The sequence below is a fragment of the Leptonychotes weddellii genome, chromosome 4 (genome assembly GCF_054177405.1).
Source record: "Leptonychotes weddellii isolate Sample4059 chromosome 4, ASM5417740v2, whole genome shotgun sequence".
Lineage (NCBI taxonomy): Eukaryota > Metazoa > Chordata > Mammalia > Carnivora > Phocidae > Leptonychotes > Leptonychotes weddellii.
The window spans coordinates 91,102,669-91,122,888 of record NC_138372.1 but is presented as its reverse complement, the minus strand read 5'-3'; the positions used below and the strand labels follow the sequence as shown (position 1 = coordinate 91,122,888).

Sequence of the window (20,220 nt, the reverse complement as noted above, 5' to 3'; positions counted from 1 at the left end):
GTGTGGATAATAGCTCATGGTGAGGAAAGGGGGAGCAGACAAGTAGAAACGGTGGTGGGGGAGGAAGCCACCACGGCAGGACCCGTGAGCCCCGGCCAAGACCTGACAAGGGCAGTGGAGGCAGAGAAGGTGGGAAGCAAATTAACTGGAACCATATATTCTGGAGGTAGAGCCAGCGGGACTTGCTGGTCCACTGGATGTGTGGCTGAGGAATAAGAGAAACCAAGGGTGGTTCCCAGGGTATGTACCGCGTGACCAGTCATCAGGCTGAGAATGTGTCGTTGTAACAAGTTTCAGGTGATACCAGTGTTGCTGGTATAGGATCACACTTTGAGAACCATGGCCCTAAGGCAAACTGTAGAATGTAAAAATCAGGCGGAAGAGGGACCACAAAACGCTACTGAGAAGAAGCCAGTGAGGTAGGAGAAAAACAGGAGCATGAAAATCAGTGTATCCAGTGGCTCAAAGGGCCCCAGGAGGCCCAGTGAGATGTGGAATACCCACAGGACTGGGTAAAATGGAGATGGCTGATGATTTTGGCAAGAGCGCTCTCAGGACATGGAGGAGCCTGAAGCCAACTGAAGTGGGCTGTGGGCTATGTATGGAACAGCTGAAGAAGAACCAGCAGCAGGAATGCACAGCTTCCCACAAGAGATTTGCTGAAGAGAGAAATGGCATTGCAGATGGGGGCAGATGCGTGACCAAGGGAGAGATGTAAAAAAATTAGATGTACGGGAGGATGTTGATTTGCAAGCAATAATCCAATAACGAGAGAGAATTTACAATGCAGGAGGAGGAAGCCTACTTGTAGGAGAGCAAAGTTCTATAGAAGGTGAGAGGACATGACATTTGGGGCAATCCCTGAGTGGGATGACCTTGGATGTAAGTAGGGCCACCTCATCCATAGTGACAGGAGAGAGGAGAAGGAATATGGGTACACTGGCAGGTGGGTTTGCATGTTTGGTATGAGGCAGATGAGCAAGTCTGATGGCAGAGGAGTGGGTATAATGATAGAATAGAAAGTCCATTCCAGAGAAACAAGGAAGCAAAGCAGGAAGGGGGTGACCGCTTGTTTCAGGTGACAGTGTCAGTTGATTAGAGGTGTCAGCGAGGTCAAATGTTGTGTGCCAGATACCATGGAGTAATGAGCTAGAAGATTAAAAGGTCGTGACCTAGAGAGGAAAGCAGGAACAGATTCTGAAAATGGGAACATTACTGGTGTTGGTGAGGTCAAGATTCGACCATGGGAGTTTCTGGGGGGAGAAGTGCAGGGTGCTGGGTGGGTTGTCCAGGTGATGTCACCGAGAGGTGACCTGGAAGTCCATCCAGGGTGTCAAGATCTCCAGGGAATCCAGGGAACAATTGAGAGGTCAGTAGATGACAGATACATGGGGACGGCATAGGGAATACAGTCTGATAGCACGAGCTTCTAAGAAACAGGAGTTTTTGAAGAAGGAAAAAAAGTCTTTGAAACAAGGACACCTATCGCACCCCTAGGCTTGGAGATTCTGAAATGAGAGAAAATAATGCGACTCGCTGAAAGTAGTAGATTACATTTTGATTTAAACAATACAGTTTAAGGAAGTTCAGAATAGGAAGAGAGTGGGGGAAAGCTCTCTGGGAGAGCTAGCCTAGAAGAGATTGGATTTCAGAGGTTTTAAGATTTAAAATTGGATCACTGAGAAAAACCCTCATTTTGCTTGAGGAAACTGAAGCCTAGAGGAAGTCAAGCAACATCTAAAATCATACAGCGAATCTGGGAGGGCAAGAAAATGAGGTTTTGGACTCCTCATTTTCTATATTTTATCATGCTGCCCTCCGGATGTAGGAAGAAGGAAAGAATATTTTAAAAAAAAGGGGGGGGGGGTAATGTGTTCCAAACTCTGAAGGTAGAAATGAACTGGAAACTAGCATAAATAGTTCAGTGGTTCTTATTTGGTCATCAATAGAGTCAGGTAGAGGAGGACTGGATTTTGTAAAATAAAAATGTACTTGGCATTTGCTGCAATAAAATTGTATAAACCCAATAGCGGTTTAAAATACGCATTTAAGGGTTTGGGGTTTGGGGGTGGGCTGTGGGAGCCTCTGTTCCAGGCTTCAGGTGGACACACTAGGGGCCCCACGAGGCCCCTGAGATCTGAGTGTGCACCTCCCTTCCCAAATCCACACTCGGTGACACCACACCAAGAGCTTGAGTTGGCCAGGCGAGCAATCAGCAAATACTGCAAATGTGCAAAGTATCCAAACCAGGGCAGTTTTTCTCCAGAGAGGCAGTTCTTAAACTTTTACCAGCACTCCAAGGGCTGCAGGTGAAATGTGGGGGTGTCCGAGCTACCAAATGAAAGGAGCTGCCACCCCCTGGGACTAGCTGCTCCCAGGGCAGAGGGGCGAAGCTCAAGAGAGGTGAGTGGAAATGCGCACTGCCCCTCACAGCCTCTGCTTGGAGCTGGCCCCCTGCCCCTTACCCATACTCTCACTGCTCAGCTCAAGTCCTGTAGCGGAGCTCAATGTCAGTGGGGCAGAGAAATAGGCTCCACCTGCAGGGAAGACATGCTCAGAGAGGAAGCAAATAAAGCCATGCCCCGAGAGGAAGGGGAAAAAAATTATTGTGAATAGATACTCTAGTCTGCCTCAGTGTAGAAATGGGGAGCCATGACAGCTTCTTCAGGGGGGTCAGGCCCAGACGTCATATTCAGATGATACCACTAGAGGACCATCCCAATTCAAATATTAAAGTACCTCTGTATCAGCTGCTTTAAGACCCTCTAGTACTCCTCTCCCCTCTTTCAATCCCTGCTGAAGCCCAGGGGCAGCTCAGTGGGGTGATCGTGCATCTGTATTATGGGAGGCAGCATGGTACAGAGCAGAGCTAAGAATCCAGGCTCTACCTGGCTCCTTCGAGAAGAGATGTGTAACCTTGGGCACACTGTCTAAGCCCTCTGTCTCTTCCCGTTTCCTCTTCTGTAAAGGGGGAAATGATGGTATATACATCACGGCGTTGTCAGGATTAAATGAGTATCTGTAAGATGCTTTTTTAGAGTAGTGCCTGGCATGTGTAAACGTGGTATCCGTATTTACTATTAATAACAACAGTATGAGCGATTAGTTAGAACCCATTAGACTGGTAAAATGCATTCACATAAAACAGTAATATGCATATGGTAGGAATACAAACAAAAAGACACGTCAAGCCATTAGAATGGTTGCATATGTCGGAGATGGTGACCACAGAGAATAAAATACGTTAAAAAACTGCTCACTGAGTTCCCTCGCCAGAGATTTTGATTCTGTTTTGGTCTATAATAGGGCTTGTCTGGCAAGTGTCCTGGGAATCTCTATTTTTCTAGAATTATCCCAGGAGCTTTATGATGCACGGATGAGTTTGGGATACACTGGGGTAGTTGTCTAGGAAAAACTCACTATTCATACAGAATGCTTCTGTGACCAGATGTGGGAGGGAGGGGTTTCCCACACCAAGGAATTCCACGACACCAACTGGGTGTCCTACAATTTACTTCAATTTTGACACTAACCACAGTTAGTGCAGACCTTACAGGTTAAGGGTTCAGTCCCATAAGTCTGTCCCCCAACTTCAGATGCCAGTCACAAGTCCAGGCTATCACCTGTGCTTCTGACTAGCCAGCTATAAATTGGAGTTCCCAGGACCCCCTTCTAGGGTTTTACAATTTGGTAGAACTCATATATTATTTTTTTTTAAAGATTTTATTTATTTATTTGAGACAGAGAGAATGAGAGAGAGAGCACATGAGAGGGGGTAGGGTCAGAGGCAGAAGCAGGCTCCCTGCTGAGCAGGGAGCCCGATGCGGGACTCGATCCAGGGACTCCAGGATCATGACCTGAGCCGAAGGCAGTCGCTTAACCAACTGAGCCACCCAGGCGCCCAGAACTCATATATTATTATATAAGGGATGTGATAAAGGGCACAGATGAACAGCCAGATGAAGAGGTACATAGGGTAAGGTCTGGAAGGGTCCAGCACAGGAGCTTCTCTCCCTGTGGAGTTGGGGTGCAAACCCTCAAGTCACATGGATGTGTTCACCAACCCAGAAGCTCTCTGAACCCCACACTGTGGGGATTTTTATGGAGGATTCACCACACAGGCATGATCAATCACTAACTCAATCTCCATCTCCTCTCCCCTTCCCAGAGGATGGAGGTGGGGCTGGAAGTTCCAAGCTTCTAATCATGGTTTGGTCTTTCTGGGGAACGGCCCCCATCTTGAAACCATCCAGTAGCCCACCAAGAGTAGCCTCATCGGATCAAAAGACACTGTAATCACCCAGGAAAGTCCAACACATTTAAGAGTTCCGTGTCAGGAACCTGGGTCAAAGACCAAATCTTAGAACAAAAGATGCTCCTAGCACTCTTATCATCTAGGAAATTCCCAGGGTTTTAGGAGTTCTGTGCCAGGAACCAGGGGTGGAAACCAATATATAGGTTTTCTGTTATCTCACACTAGTAGGAGCACATTCCTGGTGGAGGCTGACTCACTTAGGCACACATTCCAGCCCTGCCACTTCTTTTAGTTTCTTGGACAAGTTCTTTAACTTCAGTTTCCTCATTTGTTAAAAAGAGAGAGAGATACTATTATTTGTTAGGATGCTTTGATTTGTAACTGAATTCAAACTCAAACTCACTGAACAGAAAAATGGGGGACATTTCTTGGTGCTCAAAAGCAAACCACAGAGTAGTGGACATGGTGCCAGCCCAGGGATGACTGGATCCAGGTGCTCTAGCTTTTCCGGGGTGTCTTTTTGTCTGATTGCCCCTCTCTCTGGGTATCACCCTGCCTCCATCTTGCCCCGTCCCTACCTGTCCCTGTTTGGTTTATCCTCTCCTGCAAAGAACAGACTATGTCCATGTGGCAAGTACCATGACAATAGAGGTCCAAGATTTTGATTCTTCCAGATCCATAACTCAGTAGGCAAGTTGGGATTATCCCCATCGCCTTCTGTGGGAATATCCTGGTGAAGGGCCTGCTTTGGCTGTACATGAGTTATGTGCCATCTTGAAGGCTGGGGCCAGAGATGTGGTGGCACCGAAAGTATGTGTGGTAGGAGTTGGGGGTAGAGGTGGGCAATGGCGAGAGTGCTGAACGTACAATAATTATAATTACCATTGCCCTCAGCTCGTAGGATTTTATGAGGATTAAGTAAGATGCTGTATGTAAAAACATACCTGTGGTGCCTGCAGATGGTGGACACTAGAATATTTGTTTCCTTGCCTTCCCTCTCTTGATGATTTGAATGTGTGAAAAGATATTTAAATATGATGATTTAAAATACTGTTTTTGTTTCAACCTCCTGGATATTTGGAGAAATGCATACAGCTGCAGCTATGTAAATTACCTACTTTTGCTCACTCCTTTGCCAAGTTCAGTGATCTGAGGATTTAACTCCCTGGCTTAATTTATCTGTAATTACTAAGCCACTTTTTAGAAGTATAAATGTAGGAGTTGAACCAAAAAAACTTATGATTTCTCTCCCATTGGTTTTAAGAGATCTTTAGAGTCAGTGTTTATTGTGTTGTACCTTGTTGATTTAATGGAACGAACCCTGGGGAGATCTGGTCACTCAGCTTCTCAGAATTTGACTTTTCTCTATTTAGAAAGATGATGCTAATAAGCGTCTGCCCTGCCCATCTCACAGCGGTGTTGTGAGAATTGACGTTAGGTAAAATCTCTTTGTAAAATGTAAAGATGCAACACTAGAATTGATAAAAAAAACAAAAAACAAAAAACAAAAAAAACCTTTATTCCTTTGAATAAATTCTTTAACTTATTAACAATGTGAATTCACCTAAAAAGGAAAGGAGAAACGTTTCCCAAGTTGGTTTATGTTCTCATAAACTCTGGTAGGACCTCAGATGTCTTTGAATAAAATGTCCATGTGGCATAATTTAAACTTTCTAACAGACCCAGAATCCTGTGCGCCCGTGAAAATTCCAACCCAGTCACTGCTGCAGGATGTCTCAGGACAAGCAAGGAAAGAGAAAGTGAGGTTGCCGCACTACTTGCTGAGTTCCAAGCCCAAGTCTCAACCTCTCACCAAGGTAAACCAGACATGGGAACCAAGTTCCCAGAGCCAGCCGGCATTTTATGTAATCCTGACTCATTGAAGTTGCTGATTTCCAGCGGTTGGGTAACTGCTATTCACTGTACGTGCGAGATCACCTCCCCATGAAGGCATTCAGGTCACACAGAGATGAGCTAAGGCTGAGCCAGCTCTTAAGCCATTGGTAGCTTGAAATCAGACTGCTAGGGATTCTTGCACCATGGAAATCAGCAAATGCTACCGATCAACTGTTCTTTGCAAAGAGCCAGGTTACCAGCACGCTACTGGCTAAGGGGATCACTGGCCACCCTTCTCATGACTCTTAGGGTAAAATCCAAATGACAGCATCATGACAAGCCCTGTTTGCTTCTCTACCCTCATTATACCCCATACTCACTTCAGCCATTGTGGGTTTCTCTTAGTTCTCCAAAAGCACCAAGCTCCTTCCTTCCTCAGGACCTGTAAGATTAAGATTCCCTCGCCTCTCTGCTGGGAACCCTGCCTTGAGCCAACCAATCCAGTTTTGAGAGTCAGCCTTCGATGCTTACATGGCAGTCCGTGTTCATGGTCACCACAGAACTTACTGCAATGTCCGTAACTGATAATGTGATAGGAGTACCTGGGGATCTTGTTAGCATGCAGATTCTGAGTGACTGGGGCCTGAGAGCCTGCAGTTCCAACAAGCTCCCAGGTGAGCTCTGTGCTGCTGATCTGGGGAAAAACAAGGGCATAGGGCAGTGGTTCTCAAAGTGTGATTTCCCGACCAGCAGCATTGGAAGGGCCTGGAAACTTATTACAAATGCAAATTCATGGGCCCCATCCCAGATTTGCTGATTGAAAAACTCTGGGGGTGGAGTCAGCAATTTGGGTCTTAACCAGCCTCCCGGGTGATTCTGATGGAAGCTGAAGTTTGATAATCACTGGCACCAAGAGCATAGAGTTTAGAATCGGGCAAACTCGAGTTTGAAACTTTACTCCGCCACTTAGCACTTGAGCAAATGATGTCTTTCAAATTCTCTGAACCTGAGCTTCTTTATCCTTACAGCAAAACCTAAAATACCTCCTTACAGCGCTCTTGCAAGGATTACATAAGACTGTTAAGCTCATTTCCTCCCACGGCCAAGCGGTTATTTTCCTCTGGCAGTTGAGCCCTTTTCTTACCTTGGGAACACAACGTAGAAATCGATTTTCTTTTATTTGATTACTGTTCCTTTAATGCAAAGGTGCGAGATTCGGTTGGAGGAAGAGTGAAAACATCCTCTGTTGCATCCGCTGCCATTAACAATGTGAATTCATCCCCTTTTGGATTCCACCTTCTCCCACCATCAGTGAAGTTTGGAGTGCTTAAAGAGGGACACATCTATGCCACCACCGTAAAGCTCAAGAACGTAGGAGTGGACTTCTGCAGGTGAGGCCTAGGCACCAAAGGTCTGCTCAGGTCCCCTTCTCCTATGCTGGGACTTGTCTTCAGCTGCCTCCATCAGCGCATGTTTATTTGAACTGAACTCTAATTATACCTTGACTCCTGAATCTTCACATCATTCATTCATCATTTACTCATTCATTCATTCTTCCTCAGCTCAGTGTTTATCAAGCCTCAACTATGTGGTGGGCACTTCTTGGCCCTCCCATTAATCATTATTCATACTTTGGCAGAAGCAACTCAGGACTGATCTGCAGTAGCAAAGAGTGAAGGGGGAGTTGTGCAAGTGTTATGGGAACTAATGCACAAAACCTGAAAGTCTATTTCTCAAATCCGCCACCAACTGTAATACCGGCTGACATCTGTTTGCCCTCCCTGATCCATAAGTGATTTTCATTACCTTATTTCTGCATAATTGGGGCAAAAAGGGAAAAAAAATCACCTGAGTCATTAGGGCCCTTTTGCCTCTGAAGATCTGACTTGACCACAACTCACAACCTGTCCTCCCAGTTGAAAATACTCTGTATCTGGCATTCAGTGACAAGAAAAAGAGTCCTTTGTTTCCAGATCAATAGAATTGTGGAACTTATAGAGACAGACCTTAGAGACTATTCTAAAGGATCAGAGTAATATGTTTTAAGGTCTTGTAGGCTAGAGCAAGGCTGGATCTCAAGTTTTCTGTGGACCTGTTTGTGGCACGGAGCTTTATCAGCAAAGCTGTGGTCACTGCTTCCTATGGGAGTTCAGTCCTTCCCACTGGGTCAATATATTCTATGTCTATACAGGACAACTCCCAATTACAAAAGCTCCCCTATTTTATTTTGCATTAAACTTGGGTGTAATGTGGGTCCCCCCCCAAAAAGTGGAATAAATGTTTATTTCAATTGCTGAGTTATGCTCAGTGTAAGTGGCAAGTGCTTCCAGTTTATAATTCTGGGCTCAAGATTGGAAATCAGATGGAACAAAGCTACAGAGACATCCAGTTGAAAAGATCCACATCCCATTTTAGTTGAGGCAAATACCCAGCTTCAGGAATTATGTTTGTTCCTCAGACACAACCAGGCCACCAGATCAGACAGTATTGGTTTTTTTTAGATTGCTGCCAACAGAGTGGGTGGGGAAAAGTAGAGAATCAACTTCAAACTAATAAAACTCATCCGCGCAGATCCTATCTACTCAGTATAGAATTTTAGCTTTCGAGATTTCACTCCTCAGCTTGTTAAATTCAGCTGCTACAGCACACACAGCAAAGTTGCTGGTAGAAGGAGCGGGATTGAGGTCAACGTGGAGGTAGGCTTTCCCTGGCATTTTAATTTACTCCAGGTCTTTAACCTTCAGGCAGAACCCACAAACCACAAGAAGGGAAAGAGATCAATAAAGCCCCACGTGTGAGCACAGGGCTTTTCAAGTTCTCCAACATTCTCTGAGGCTTTTCTGTTTCTCTTCTGCCCAAACATGCAAGCGCCATACCACGACAGAGCAAGCCTGGCTCCCATGCTCCAGAGCTTTCCAAAAGAGCCTTTATTCTTCAGCTTAATGAGCTGGCAGTCAGCCTCGGTGTTCATGCTGGTGGCCACGCTGCAACACACACAGAAGCCAAACACTCATGACAGTCTGCCCGAGCCCGAGCGGCTCGGCAGCATCCAATAACCGAGGGTTGAAACTGGGGTTGGAGTCTGTTTGACGCTGATGAAAACTGTTGTTGGAAAGGCAGTTGTGAAATGGGCCCCAGATTCTTCTACCAAGTGATGATTAGGTTGTTCTCCTAATGGTATGGTAAAAGGCGAAAGATTTATGCGATCTGAAGAGAAACCAGAGTATCTCTCCTAATGGTATGGACCCCCTGCTCCTTTGTAGCAAATATTAACACCTTCCTGATTTTATAACATCCCGGTTTATTCATTGCTTTTTCCTTATGGCATACATTTATTCCCATTTTTTTGCCTGGTAGGTTTAGGGTGAAGCAGCCCCCACCCAGCACAGGACTGAAAGTGACTTACAAACCCGGGCCTGTAAGTCCTATGCGCTACCTGTTGTGTGTGTCTGTGTGTGTGCGCATGTGAATGTGTGTGTGTTTCCAGGGAAGTGGGCTTTTTAAGTCATTCTACACATTCAGTTTAAATCATGTGTAAGTCTAACTTTTCTAGTATCATAAGCAAAAGATGCCTTTTGGGTACGCCGTGTGGCTTGACATTGCGTATTGCATGTAATAGCCGTGAGACAGATCCTTTGCATAAATAGTTAAACTTCCAGCTATGGAAACTTTTCTGAAGTTCACTCATTTGTCCCAATACTACAGTTATGCACAGTTGCATGAAAAATACCTTTTTAAAAATTAAATATGATTTGACATGCACTTGGAAAGCTGATTACCTAAAGGTATCCTGTAATAAATTCTTCTGCAAAATGAAAAAAAAATCTCTTGGAAAAATAAATATTCTATTTTTTGTATTTTATATAAATTTGGTTTGTTCTTTTGCTATTTGCCAGAGAATATTATTAATGACATTCTAAGAAATAGTAGTATATTAAAGTCATCAGCTGCCTCATTTCTCCAAAGAGCTCTGAAAATACCAATTTTAAAATGTCAACCTATTCTAATTTTATTTGCTACATTCCCCAAAATGGGTGTTTAATAAAAAAATCTGTATATTGCCACTTGCTTTAAATTATAATTTCAGAAATGTAGTATCAAGTAAACAAAAGTTTACAAATATATAAATAGACAAAATATAATATATAAAATAACATATAAAACATAATAAAATCACACTTGTAAATCTCAACATTTATTTCTTGGTCAGTGCATCATCTTAACATTCCTTCCATTTCATTCAACAAACTTTGAATACCACTGATAGGGACAGGGGACAGGGGGTGTTAAAAATGGGTAGACATATATAAGTTGCTCCCAGAGCTGCACACATAGGGGGGACTTGCGATGTATGACTAAGTGACAGAATGAAGTGAGGACATCTGGTAGACACACGCTTGTTCATCACAGACAGGAACACACAGTCTCATGGGAATACCAAGCAAGGGCATCCACTTCCAGAACCAGCACGTGGTGTTCACTGAGTCCCAAGACCTTAAAACAAAGTCCCAAGACCTTAAAACATTCACAATTGTATGTTGACCCAGAAGGGTCCATTTGATAGGGTGCAGAATCAGTTGGCCTCTTACCAGCAGCTCAGTGATGTTGGTTAATTAACCCTCTGCACCTTGCTTTCCTCATCTGCAAAAGAAGTTGCTTGGACCCGATAATTTCTTAGTCCGTTTCCAGCCCTTATATCTTATGGTCTATAGAACAGTAGTTTGCGGGCTGCAGTTCCAAACAGAAATATACTTTGGGGTTAGATCCACCAATTCATGAGTACCTCTCTGTCACATTTCATCATTGTACTGTGTCAAGATTCCAGAAACTTCGCAACATAAAGCAAAAGCAAAAATCAAAGCGAGCTCTTCTTCCACTGTTCTGAGAAGTTAGCAAATTTTTTTCATTTAAAGTGGGGGCGATGCCAACAGCCAAAAATGACTGTTGGATCAACCTTTGTAGGTATTAAAAACCCAGCGTGTATTCTTTGAAGCTCACTGTCTACTGTTAGGTTTTTTTTTTTTATTACTTTTTTCCTTTTTGCCAGTCAGTTTTGGCTCTGCAAAAATAAAATCTACAGACTTCTCCATATGTAAGTCTAACCACTATTCAGCTTGCTTAGTTGCCAACACTGAATGAATATGCCCAGAGTCCAGGTAGACCTGAGTCGTTGGCAGGATGCCAGCTGCCTCGGGCAGAGTGATGTCATCCCAGCCCCGCCCTCATCGTTGGGCTCCAGGGCAAAGGGCCTGGTCCTCAGACGCAGAGCATTGGATACCCTCCAGTAAGCAGACCTTCACAAGCACATTGTTGAAGAAGTTGAAACGTTTTTCAGTTCTATTATTTTTATAGAATATACTGAAGAAAAAAAACATATTTGTATCTTAATTGCTTTCCATGTGGTGGTTTCTGATGTATTTTTTCCAGATAATTGTTCTCAAGTCTGCTTTTTAACCTACCTCCTGGAGAGGCAGCTTAGGAACACAAACAGCTCTTTCTTTCCTGGCCAGTGTTCTCTTCAAGGAACAAGGCAAGAAGCCCATTCCTTGCTATGTTTCTTCTTCATTAGATTTTGGGTTTCTTCTTTGTCTGTCCAGACCTCTTCCACATAGCTTTCAGACCTAAGCAGTTTGGCACTTAAACTCATTCTGTCTCCCTCTGCTGGCTTTGTCACATCGGAGGTCCTCCATTAGGAACACTATAAACCAAGGGGCAGGGCAGGGAAGCTGGGGGCTCAGGTACTCTCTTGGTTTAAATTTACCTTTATCTGCAAGGATCCCATAGAAGCTCACTGCTGACATTCAAGAAATAGCACAACTATGGGCATTGTAAAAGTTTGCGGGCAGTTCACCACCAGTACGCTGACATTTTCTTCCTAAATAGCATCTGGTTTTCTCCTTCAACAGTTTGTCCTGGGTCCCATTTGCTCAACGGAACTCTACCTAACTAATCTACACAGTAACCCTTCTAGATGCCATAACGGCACTCATTCATGAGTGCCAAACATAGATGAGAAAATAAGATTAGAGAGTGTAACTAGCCCAAATTCAGGTTAAAACCAAGATCTGAACTCAGATATGTCTGATTCTAAAGCTACATTGTGTCCTATAGGTGGCAGCTGGTTTGCAGACTGAACTGAAGGTGGAGTTATTTGCCATGGCCGTTGGAGGGGATGGTGCCAAGGGATCAACACACATCTCACACAATATTGAGATTATGACTGAGCATGACGTCCTGTTCTTACCTGTGGAAGCAAATATCCTTTAAAGCTCAATTTAAGTGGTCATAAGTGGAACAAAAATTACATTTGAACAAGGGGAAAACAGAAGTCAAAATGCTATTCCCTAACCCCCTCACACGCATACTCCATAGCTTCATTAATTTTTTAAGACCATAGAATTTAATTTCTTAGGAGGAAGCTAATTTCATCTTTGGAAGCATCTAGCAAGATGCCTGTTACAGAGTACGTGCACAGTAGTAACTGTGAGTTGAACAAATGCCAATGTTAATGGCTGTCTACGGGGTATCAGACAATCAGAATGGTTTTGAAAAGCAAGTCTTTGTCATCAAAACAAACTTGTAATCTTGTTAGGGAGTAGGAGATACCTTCTTCTGATAAAGGATAAATGGATACTCACAGGATTACACACACACACACCTTCATATTGGTGTCTCTTGCATGTGGATACCATACAGAGATCAAGTAAACTAGTATATGCAAAGTATTATGTTTTCATACATAAAAATGACAATTGGACACTTTCTTAAAAGACTTATATAATCTAGAAGTAGAAATAAACTCTTCCCACCTGATTCCTATATTATTTTGTACTCCAGTGACATGAAGCATATAGTACTTTGTGTTGTAGTTATTCATCTATTTGGTATTTGAGCTGGGTCTTATAAATGCAAAAACTTTTGATGAAAGGAGACTTAAAATAGAAAGAATGAACAAATCCACAGCAATAAGAGAGCTCCAGGTGTCGGGAAGGGTAGGGAGTTCAATTTGTTGAGAACTTAGGGAGTATTAGGAAACACAGTGGGAAGTTGGTTGGAATCAAGTTGTGGAAGACTTTGAATCCTTGCTTAAACTTCATTATAAAGCAAGAGTGGATCACTGAAGATTTCTGATCCAGTGGATGATATAATCAGCATATTTTCATAAAAGTGAATCCAGTGTTACTGTGCTGGATATGTTGAAGAAGAGCAACTGGATGCAAATAGAAGCAAAGAGGCACTGGAAGGCCACTTCAGTAAGCCAAGTGTAAGGACAGGAACTATCATGTGGCAAAAGTGGGAGAGAGACATGGATGGAAAGACATTTGGCAGGGGATGGGGGTGTGCTGTAAAATCTGAGGTGGAACCCATTGATAGAAGGAAGTAGGAGGACATAAGAGTTCAACTCCAAGGTTTCGGGCTCAAGTAATGAATCATGGATGTGCAGGACTGGATCTCAATTGAGGAGTTAGAGCTGGAGATGTAATCATTTTAAGCATCATCTACACAGAGGTGACGATTGAAGGTATGGGAAAGGAGCAGAGATCTGGGGTCTGTTCAGGGAGTAGGAGGAAGAAGAGGAGCCGGTGGAGACAGGGCAAGCAATTAGAAAGCCAGGAAATATCTCAGAAGCCACAGAAAGAGTTTCAAGGAAAACATGGACATAGTTGACAGATACTATAGCGATGTCAAGGAAAATTCAGATTTAAGTAGATTGCTAGATTTGGCTGAAGGGAATGGATCAGAAGAGAAATGTTAAAAAATATGAATGAGAGGAAGTAATTGAAGCAGCAAGATCCAAAGGAGAGCAGGAGAATAATCAAGAACAGAGCCGAAGGGTTGGTCTTGGCGAGGGAGTGGGCAAAGATGGCTAAGGATCCAGACATTCTGAGGTGAAGGGGAAATTTAGGGGAACTTTGTCAAATGACCTTGATTTCAGTAGAAATGGAGCTGCTCAATTCATTTGTCCACTTATTTCAAAGATAAGTGTCTCTAATGTGCTAGGAACTGCTCTAGGCAAAGTGAACAAAAGACAAAAATCCTTGCCTTCATGTAGCTTACATTCCAGTGGGAGGAGCCTGTACAAAAAATAAGTAAAATATGGACTACAATGGTGCTAATAGTACAATGGAGAAAAATGAAAAGTAGGAAAGGGGGTACAGGGAGTGTTAAGGAGGATTCCAACTTGAAGTGGGGTGCTCAGAAAGACCTCACTGGGGATGTGATGGCAGGGTTCTTCTGTAGTGATAAAAGGAACCTAACCAAAGAACCAGTTTTTTTCCTCTAGGAATTAAGTCAAGTCTTCATATCCTCTTCACGCAGGTTATTGGATACTGATCCAGAGTACCTGATCCCTGCTGCCGGTCGCAGCAATTAAGTCATTTTGCATTTCTGCTTAATAAAGTGTCTATTTCCGTGCTCATAGATCAAAAGCCACCTATCAGTTAGGCACAGATAGAGGGGGAAGAGAGTTTTATTAGATCTTTTATCTACTTCTAAAATCAATAGTGAGAATTCATAGCCCATTTCCCGAGATCTATCCCTTCCCCACAAAAAAAGCATGACATCTGGATGTTGATGTGATTTGGGACCTGGTTATGGTAATTGATGGCTCCTATAGGAAGACTAGCCACAGTCAGCAGAGAAGCATACACCGAGTGAACAGGAGAAATCCAGGAAGTCAATATCCATCCTTCATTCCATAAGCCTGAGTCTGTAGAATTCACATTGCATAGAAAAGTACCCAAAATGGAGCTGATGATGCTAGAGAAGAGGTTCTGATTCTAAAATGTTATGAGTTTGTATATACAAATCATTTGATCATGAAAGTCATATGCCTTAACAAGTATTTTACCAGTTTTAACAAGTAGCAATTATGATAACAGACCAAAAGATTTTCCTCAGGGAAAAGAAAATCCCACGGTCCACAGGACTTCTACGATTTCTTCCTCTACACTTGGAATCTTCATGTCCCGTAAAATTTCTCAACATTAGGTCTAGTAAGTAACAAATGGGAACTTGATCATTAACCATTCAAATGTGAGGCCTTAGACCTCATGTTTGCTCCTCTCTCCTTTCAGCCAGAAACCAATAAGCCACTTAAGCTGGTGGGATGGAAATACTTGTTTTAAATAACTATAATGGCTACTCCCCTCTGTACATGATCATATCTAATCCTCATACTACCGATAAGATAGATATTATCTTTCCCACTTTATAAATAAGGAAAGTGAAGTTCAGAGAATCTTAAGTAGATGATGTAAAAATCTAACCTACTTCAATGTGATTCTGAAGTTTGTTCTTTTAAAAAAGCACTGTTTTCAATGTTAAGCTGACCTTCCAAAAAGCAGGAGCACCAACACCAGGATGTGCTTCTGGACTTGAAAATTTACAATTAAGCCCATGGTTGTCAAACATTTTGGACATGAGATTCTTTATATATTCTTAAAAATTATTAAGGATCCCAAAGAGCTTTCATTCATGTGGGTCATAGCTATCACATTTACCAAATTGGAATGAAAACTGGGGAAAATTTACAATGTAAAAACCATAATAAAGCCAATATATTAACATAGATATTTTTTAATGAAAAATAACTATTTTCCAAAACAAAAATTTATTATTCATGGGACATTGTTTACATTTTTACAAATTTCTTCAATGTCTGGCTTAATAGAGCACAGTTGGATTATCCCGCCTGCTCTATATTCAGTCTGTCACGATATCAGACATCACACAGCCTCTGGAAAACTCTACTGTATGCTCATGAGAGAAAAAGCAAAATAGTATCTTGGGTGCTACTCTAACAAATCTTTATTAGTTTCTTAGGGCTGGCCATGACAAAGTAGCACAAACCAGGTGGCTTAAAACAACAGATATTCTCTTGTAGTTCAGGAGGCCGGAGGTCCAAAATCAAGGTGTCGGGGGTGGGGTGGGGGCTCCTTCTGGAGACTGAGGGAGAATTTGTTCTATGCCTCTCACCTAACGTCTGGTGGTTGCCAGCAATTCTTGGGTGTTCCTTGGCTTATTATTGCATCACTTTAATCTCTGCCTCTGTCTCAAATGGCATTCTTCCCTCTGTATATATTTCTGTCTCTCTCCTTATAAGAATGCCACTCATTAGATTTAGGGGCTACCCTACTCCTGAATGTCATCTTAAGGTCATCTTCACAGTTTCTGGTAGACATGAATTTTGTGGAGACAAACCCAGTGTAATCTGCTTCTGATCCCCCAATATTCACATCCATCCCATATGCAAGATATATCATCCCATCCCAACATTCCCCAAATTCTTCACCCGTTCCAGCATTAACTCCAAACCTAAATTCTCATCAAAATAAGCATCAACTCACATCTCATCCGTTGAAATCAAGTATGGGTAAGATGCTGGTATGACCTGCCTTGGTCTCCCTTCCATTGGTGGATGTGTGAACACGATGGTGGAAAAAGCATAGGATAGATATACCCAAAAGGAAGAAAGTGGAAGGAATAGAGTCACTAGGCTAAAGCAAGTGTGCGACACAGCAAGGCAAATTTCATTAAGTTTCAAGGCCTTAGAATAATCATTTGTGGTTTGATCTGCCCTCTGGGCCCACAGAGGCTTCACCAGCCCCAACCTCTAGACCTTCAGAGGCCCTGTTGTCCCCACCCTCTTCGTCCTCAGCCTGGGACACAATCTTAAAAAAAAGCCCATTTCCTGCTTTTAGAATACCAGAAGTCTGGCAGTCTTCCTTCATCTTGTCCCATCTCTGTCCCTGTCAGGCCAAACCAGCAGCATTTCTGCTGATTTAACATTCTCAAAAATCTGTCAGTCTTCATGGATGTCAAGGAGATCCACATCATTAGACATGAGGCTCCTCCAGAGATCCTTCCTGGATAACCGGACCTCTATTCTTGGCTTCTGCTGAGATGCCTGATTGTTTCCTTGGTCATAAAGCTAATCTCTCCACCACACACCCGTGGTGACCGCTCCAGAGTATGCCTTAGCATTGTTTTGCAGTATGGATAGAATGTGAATTTTCGAACTCATCATGTTTTGGTTCCTTTTTGCTAACCACTTCCTTCCTCAAATTATTTCTTTTCTCTTGCATTTTATGATAAGCAGTAAGAACCCAGGCCACATCTTCCATATTTTGCTTGGAAACCTCAGCTAAATATTCAATGTCATTGTTCACAAGTTCTACCTTAAACCCAAAAGCAGAACACAATTCAGCCAAGGTCTCTGTCACCTTTTAACTTCTCCTCCAGTGTCCAACAACACGTTCATTTCTGTCTGAGGTCGCACCAGAAGCACCTTTAATGTTCGTACTTCTATCAACATTTTGTTCATGATGATGTAGAAATTCTCCGAGATGACAGCTTTCTCTACTTGCCCCATCGCTTCCTTCTGAGCCCTCACCAAAATTTTTTTTAAGTCCTTATTTCTACCAAAGGTCATTTCAAGATAACCTACTTTTTATTGCACTGCTCAAAATTCTCCCAGCCTTTACCCATTACCTGATTCCAAAGCCACTTCCACATTTTTAGGCATTTGTTCCAGTAGCACCCCACTTCCTGGTATCACTAGTAGTTTCCTGAGGCCTCCATAACAAATTACCACAAACTGGGTGGTTTAAGACAAGTTAGTTATTTTCTTGGAGTTCAGGAAGCCAAAGGTCTGAAACCAAGGTGTTCGAGGGCTGGTTCCTTCTAGAGGCTGAAAGAGATTTTGTTCCTGCCTCTCTCCTAGCTTCTTGCAGTAGCCAGAGTCCTTGGTGTGCCTTAACTAATAGCTACATCACACCAATTCCAGTCTCTGCCTCTGTGGTCATGTGGCCTCCTTCTCCGTGTCTCCTCACGTTACATTCTTATATGGCCACAGTCACTGGATTTAGGGTCCACTCCAATCTAGCATGACCTCATCTTAACTAATTACGTTTATAAAGACCCTATTTCCAGGGGCGCCTAGGTGGCTCAGTCGTTGGGCGTCTGCCTTCAGCTCAGGTCATGATCCCAGGGTCCTGGGATCGAGCCCCGCATCGGGCTCCCTGCTCCACGGGAAGCCTGCTTCTCCCTCTCCCACTCCGCCTGCTTGTGTTCCCTCTCTCGCTGTCTCTCTCTCTGTCAAATAAATAAAATCTTTTTTTTTTTTTTTTAAAAGACCCTATTTCCAAATAAGGTCATGTTCACAGGCTCTGAGTAGACGTGAATTTTTGGAGACCACTCTTGAAACTACTACAGATTTTAATATTTTTTGAGAATATTTTTGACCTTGCAAACTCCTTGAAAGGAGACCCCCACGGGTCTTAAAATATACTTTGGGAACCACTGAAATCATGGTTTATGTCAGTTCTACTCTATGACTTTCAGAAGTTACTCTAAACTGAGAAGTGGTGAAATCATCACTAGCTAGACAACTCTTAAAAACTACAAAACAGCTTTCGAATAGATACATAATTCCTGTTGGCACCAATCTATCATAAGTAACTTTGTGCATCTACCTAATAGAAGAAATGTCTAAAGTGATGTTGTCTTTATGCCTCTGTTCATATTATCACAGAGTTAATGAGATTGAAAGATGCCTACTGTACTTATTATTTTAAAGACAAACATCTAGTGTAAACATTCTCTATAATATCACCCAGAGCTAACAGATAACATTTTAGTATATTTCTTTCCCATCCCTACTATGTGTGTACGTACTGGAATCATTCTGTAGTTTTAGATCTTGTGTAGCTCACACAGTAACAGTAGTACCATATCTCGTGTTTGAGGCAGTAAGCACTTCACAATAACTTTATGAAGGTAGACACTATTGTGCCTAATTTATAGATGAGGAATCTGAAACATCACCATGTTAGGTAATTCGCTCTATAGAAGCTCTATTAGTTATCAATTGCTACATACAAATTAACCCAAAACTTTGTGGCTTAAAGCAGCAGTCACTTAAGATCTCAGAGCTTCCATGGTTCCAGAATCTAGACAGAGTGCAGTTGGATACTCTGGCTTAACTAGGAATGAATGTGCTTTCAGCCCACTCAGGCAGTCGTTGGCAGGATGAAGTTCCTTGTCATGTGGGCCTCTCCTTAGGGAATCTCAGAGCAGGGCAGCTTGGTTTATCAGAACAAGAGCCTGAGAGTGTGAGCAAGGCAGAATGCAGTGTTTTATAGCCCACTCTTGGAACAGACATCCTATTATGTTTGCTGTATTCTGTTCTTTAGAAGCCAGTCACTAGGTCCTGCCCACACTCACAGGGAAGGAATTACACAAGGGCAACTTGAACTTGACCTAACAAAGGTTGGGGCCAGTGACTGTTGGACCATGTGTGCTCAATCCTAAAATCACATGAGAGCTGCTTGGAGCCCACAACATTTCAGAAATAGTGACAGGACTTAGAATATAAGGTGATATTACTAAGAACCTCAGTCTCATCTCAAAACTTAGGATCTTAAATTGTGAGGAAAGGGGGCAGATTGTGGAGAGTGTATGTAGGCCAGGTGGCTTCTTCCTGAGTTCATGGCTGGCCTGGAAAGGCTACATTGAGCAGGCTCATCAATTGTGCTGATAAGAAGGGGAACCCTAGAAACAGTTTTGGGCCCAATGGCAGACACCACTGCCTCCTTGGTCACTGTCCTATGTCACCTCCTCTTTGGGGGAGCTAGGACTTAGGACACTTGAACTGAGAAACAATTTAATAACCAAGTATACCAAGCACCTAACTTCCAGCCAGGGAATCTCAAAATGGTTAAGCATATCTTCTTTACATAGAGACATATATAAATATTTAAACGCTTAGATGTTATATTCCTAATAAACCATCATGAGGCTTTTCTTTATGGCATCACCAGCTTCTACAGGTAACACTGCATGATTTGCAAGAGTTATTACTCCTTACATGGTTCCTGTACTAAGGATTATATCTAGCCAATGGCTGGCTAAGCCAATAAATGCTGACTTAGGGCGCCTGGGTGGCTCAGTTGGTTAAGCGACTGCCTTCGGCTCAGGTCATGATCCTGGAGTCCCGGGATCGAGTCCCGCATCGGGCTCCCTGCTCGGCAGGGAGTCTGCTTCTCCCTCTGACCCTCCTCCCTCTCATGCTCTCTGTCTCTCATTCTCTCTGTCTCAAATAAATAAATAAAATCTTAAAAAAAAAA

General features: G+C 42.9%; 1 protein-coding gene across 6 annotated transcripts in view; it reads left to right on the top strand.

Moving 5' to 3' along the window:
* The window catches only part of SPAG17 (sperm associated antigen 17), a 218,826-nt gene that overhangs the window by 183,503 nt on the left and 15,103 nt on the right, over positions 1 to 20,220 (top strand). For 4 of the 6 annotated variants that reach the window (XM_081815773.1, XM_081815770.1, XM_081815769.1 and 1 more), the window contains 5 exons: positions 5,936 to 6,072; positions 7,298 to 7,482; positions 9,449 to 9,509; positions 12,203 to 12,347; positions 14,943 to 15,087. In XM_081815773.1, coding sequence (XP_081671899.1) covers positions 5,936 to 6,072; positions 7,298 to 7,482; positions 9,449 to 9,509; positions 12,203 to 12,347; positions 14,943 to 15,082 — 668 coding nt within the window. In that variant the 3' untranslated portion in view covers positions 15,083 to 15,087. The remainder of the gene's footprint in view (positions 1 to 5,935; positions 6,073 to 7,297; positions 7,483 to 9,448; positions 9,510 to 12,202; positions 12,348 to 14,942; positions 15,088 to 20,220) is intronic. The other 2 variants (XM_081815772.1, XM_081815775.1) reach the window with 2 other exon arrangements.